Genomic DNA, 2,975 nt, shown 5'->3' with positions numbered 1-2,975 from the left:
CGGAAGCAGAACTGAAGCATAATGACATTTTCCGATGTTACTCGTGAAAAAGGGTGAACATTTTCATTTACTATTTGTTTGCATAGCCTACCTGGCTTGGAACACTACAGTTTTTGTTCAACGTAATCCTATTCAGTTAAAACCTATCCCATTGTCTCCAAAAAAAAAGGTTGAAACCTATCCCTCATTCTGTCGTGATCCTCGCCCCTCCAACTACATGCCTCTCACTCCTATCATGCACACATGCTCACTAGTAGACCTTTTCTTGTTCCACAATTGCACAACTTTGTTGGTTAGGTTGTGTTTTTCTATATGCTCTAGAAGTTTTTGAGTTCTACTCGCAAGCTTTCACTTTGTATTCATGTTCGCAACATATAATTAACTTTGATTTTTTTTTTTGCTATATATGCTTCCGTATCCGTTTCCTAACTTTTCGTAGTCGTATCCGTTTCCACTAGAATAAAGATGGAAAAACTTAGTTTCATTCATTTCCATTTTCCTTCGGTTCCTACTTTTTTTAGGGTCTTTCCATTCCTACTTGAGTTGAATGTATCCTTACATTTTAGCCGTTATATATCAATGAAAGATTTCTCCGCCACCGAGGACGAGGAGTTGTACTGAGAAGAAAGAAGGCATTATCGATCAGTTGTTTCCCCATTACCATTTTGAATTTTAGCCGGTTGTTGCAGCCAGATCCAGCAAAGGAAATGAACTTTTGGGTGATCCGTTTTTGCACGATGGAGGAGCGGCGACAGTGGAACAAAAATGCATGCGTAGATGCAATCTATTTATGTCCGACCAACGACAACCCTATTATTTTCTTTGAGAGCGGCAAAGGAGACACACTACTATTTTTTTTCTTGAATACGCACGAGTATGCGTATCATATATTGAAGAAGAGAGGGGAAAAGAAGCCCCATCCACAGTTTACATACACGTTTACACAAGCAAACGTACTCCACCCGAAGAATTACATGGACTACTCCCTAGCTGCCCACACACCTATCTGGGCCGCCAATGGCTCGAAATCACTATGAACGATCCCGGCCTTCGCCCACACCGCGCACTCGGAGGCTATTTTCCGTAGGAGTACCTGCACGTCCGGTGTCATCCCCTCAAACACAATCGAATTCCTGTGTTTCCACAACTCCCACATGATCAGGAGACACATTACTATTATACGCCTCTAGTTTATGTTATAGCTTTTCTTTTCTTGCGATGGTAGTTTATGTTATACTTTTGTGGTCTCTACAGTGCGCTTGATCAGTGGTCTTCGTTCACTTACGTGACATGCCCCTGGTTGAAGTCTTTTGATAAAAGATCTCTATAACAAGTCGTTATTTCTTTGTCTATTATCTTCCTCTATTTTCTTTGCAGCATTGAAATACGGCATACAGAAGGAATTAAGTGTTCCGTGTAGAACTTTGGCTATATTCCTCTATGATTTTATTCCACAATAACATATTCCCATAACTGTAAACATGGAATTTGATACATACATGGAGAACATATATAGTGTGGGGTATTAATACATACAAGAACACAGAGGGGCGTGTGTTCTCCAAGATCATTGTGCAAAGTGCAAACCGGGCTCTCGTACGTATACGGTATACGTACGCACTTTATTTTTTTATTTTTTTTGCATGGTTACTCACTTTATTTATCAGAGACCATATTTACCAGCAACTTACTATACGTACGTGTGCAGAACAACATCACGTAGAGTTGTACGCACACGTAGGTACGTATAGCTGCATCTCGTGTGCTCAGTTGCGGACCTCCGCGCGGTACATGGGCTCCGGGACTTCGTCCGCGCGCGCGCAGCAGCGGCAGCCATGGTACCCGTGACCGCAGCAGCCCCAATGACATCCACTGCCGCCTCCGCCTCCGCCGTGTCCAGGGTAGCCACCGCCGCCGCCACCGCCGTGTCCGGGGTAGCCGCCGCCGCCGCCGCCAGCGCCTGGGTAGCCGCCGCCGCCGCCGCCACCGTGGCCCGGGTAGCCGCCGCCGCCTCCTCCACCGTGGCCCGGGTACCCGCCGCCTCCTCCTCCACCGTGGCCCGGGTAGCCGCCGCCTCCTCCTCCACCGTGGCCTGGGTAGCCGCCGCCACCTCCTCCACCGTGTCCTGGGTAGCCGCCGCCTCCTCCTCCTCCACCGTGGCCTGGGTAGCCGCCGCCGCCGCCGCCAGGGTAGCCACCGCCGCCGTCGTAGCCCTCTACGCCGGCTTTCTCCTCCTTCTTGGCCTCTGCATGGACAGAAAAACACTGTGCATTCAAATTAGTAGCAGCACGCAGCAAAGCAAGATTCTTAGCGTAATGACGATCAGTTAATTCATGCTAGTTCAAAAGTACTCCGAGATCATTAGCGCGTTAGCTCACGAGTTTGTTCAGTTGAGGCGACGAGGATAGCAGCAGCAAGCAGGAGAGCAAACACAAGAAGACCCTTGGACGCCATGCTTGACACCCTCTTCTCCGGTGCTTCTAGTGGCTAGTGTGATGTGATTGACGATATGGATTAGCATGCAGAGCAAGCCTATTTATAGGAGGGAGAGGCCAATGGAGGGCTTGGATAAGATGGCTAGCTGGGGAGGAGCAGTGAGTGTGAGGTGAGCAAGTTGACGCTGGGGTCTCCATAGGTGTCGTCGGCAACGCGGACCCCGTGGAGCGGTGGTGGTTGGACGGTGGGCGGTACACATTTATGCATCCCAGCAATCTAGCATGCAAGTAAGCTAAGCTCGCATCATCTGCAGGACTACCAATGGCGCCAGCCTCTGACTTAACTGGACTATGCGCGGTGCAGTGCAGGCGGGCACTGTTCGTGCGAAGACGAAGTCGTACCCGGCGTCTTCCATTGCATGCACGCAACGCATCAATCTCATTAATCAGCTGTGGGTCAAGTTAGACACGGACGCATGCACATCCAAATCAGCCGAGAGCATATTCTGGATCGGATGTCTTCTTCTGCGTATGGAAACC

General features: G+C 49.0%; 1 protein-coding gene across 1 annotated transcript; it reads right to left on the bottom strand.

Annotated features, from left to right (window-relative positions):
• Positions 1-1,415: 1,415 nt before the first annotated feature.
• Positions 1,416-2,539, bottom strand: LOC123047115 (glycine-rich cell wall structural protein). The gene is made up of 2 exons (XM_044470605.1): positions 2,379-2,539; positions 1,416-2,245 (listed from the first exon to the last, which is right to left on the bottom strand). The coding sequence occupies exons 1-2, from the start codon at positions 2,452-2,454 to the stop codon at positions 1,767-1,769; spliced, it is 555 nt and encodes a 184-aa protein (XP_044326540.1). The 5' UTR covers positions 2,455-2,539; the 3' UTR covers positions 1,416-1,766.
• Between the last annotated feature and the right edge of the window lie 436 nt (positions 2,540-2,975).

This window comes from Triticum aestivum, chromosome 2B, assembly GCF_018294505.1.
Source record: "Triticum aestivum cultivar Chinese Spring chromosome 2B, IWGSC CS RefSeq v2.1, whole genome shotgun sequence".
Taxonomy (NCBI): domain Eukaryota; kingdom Viridiplantae; phylum Streptophyta; class Magnoliopsida; order Poales; family Poaceae; genus Triticum; species Triticum aestivum.
The sequence above is the reverse complement of the archived record's forward strand: the minus strand, read 5'-3'. Positions and strand labels throughout refer to the sequence as shown.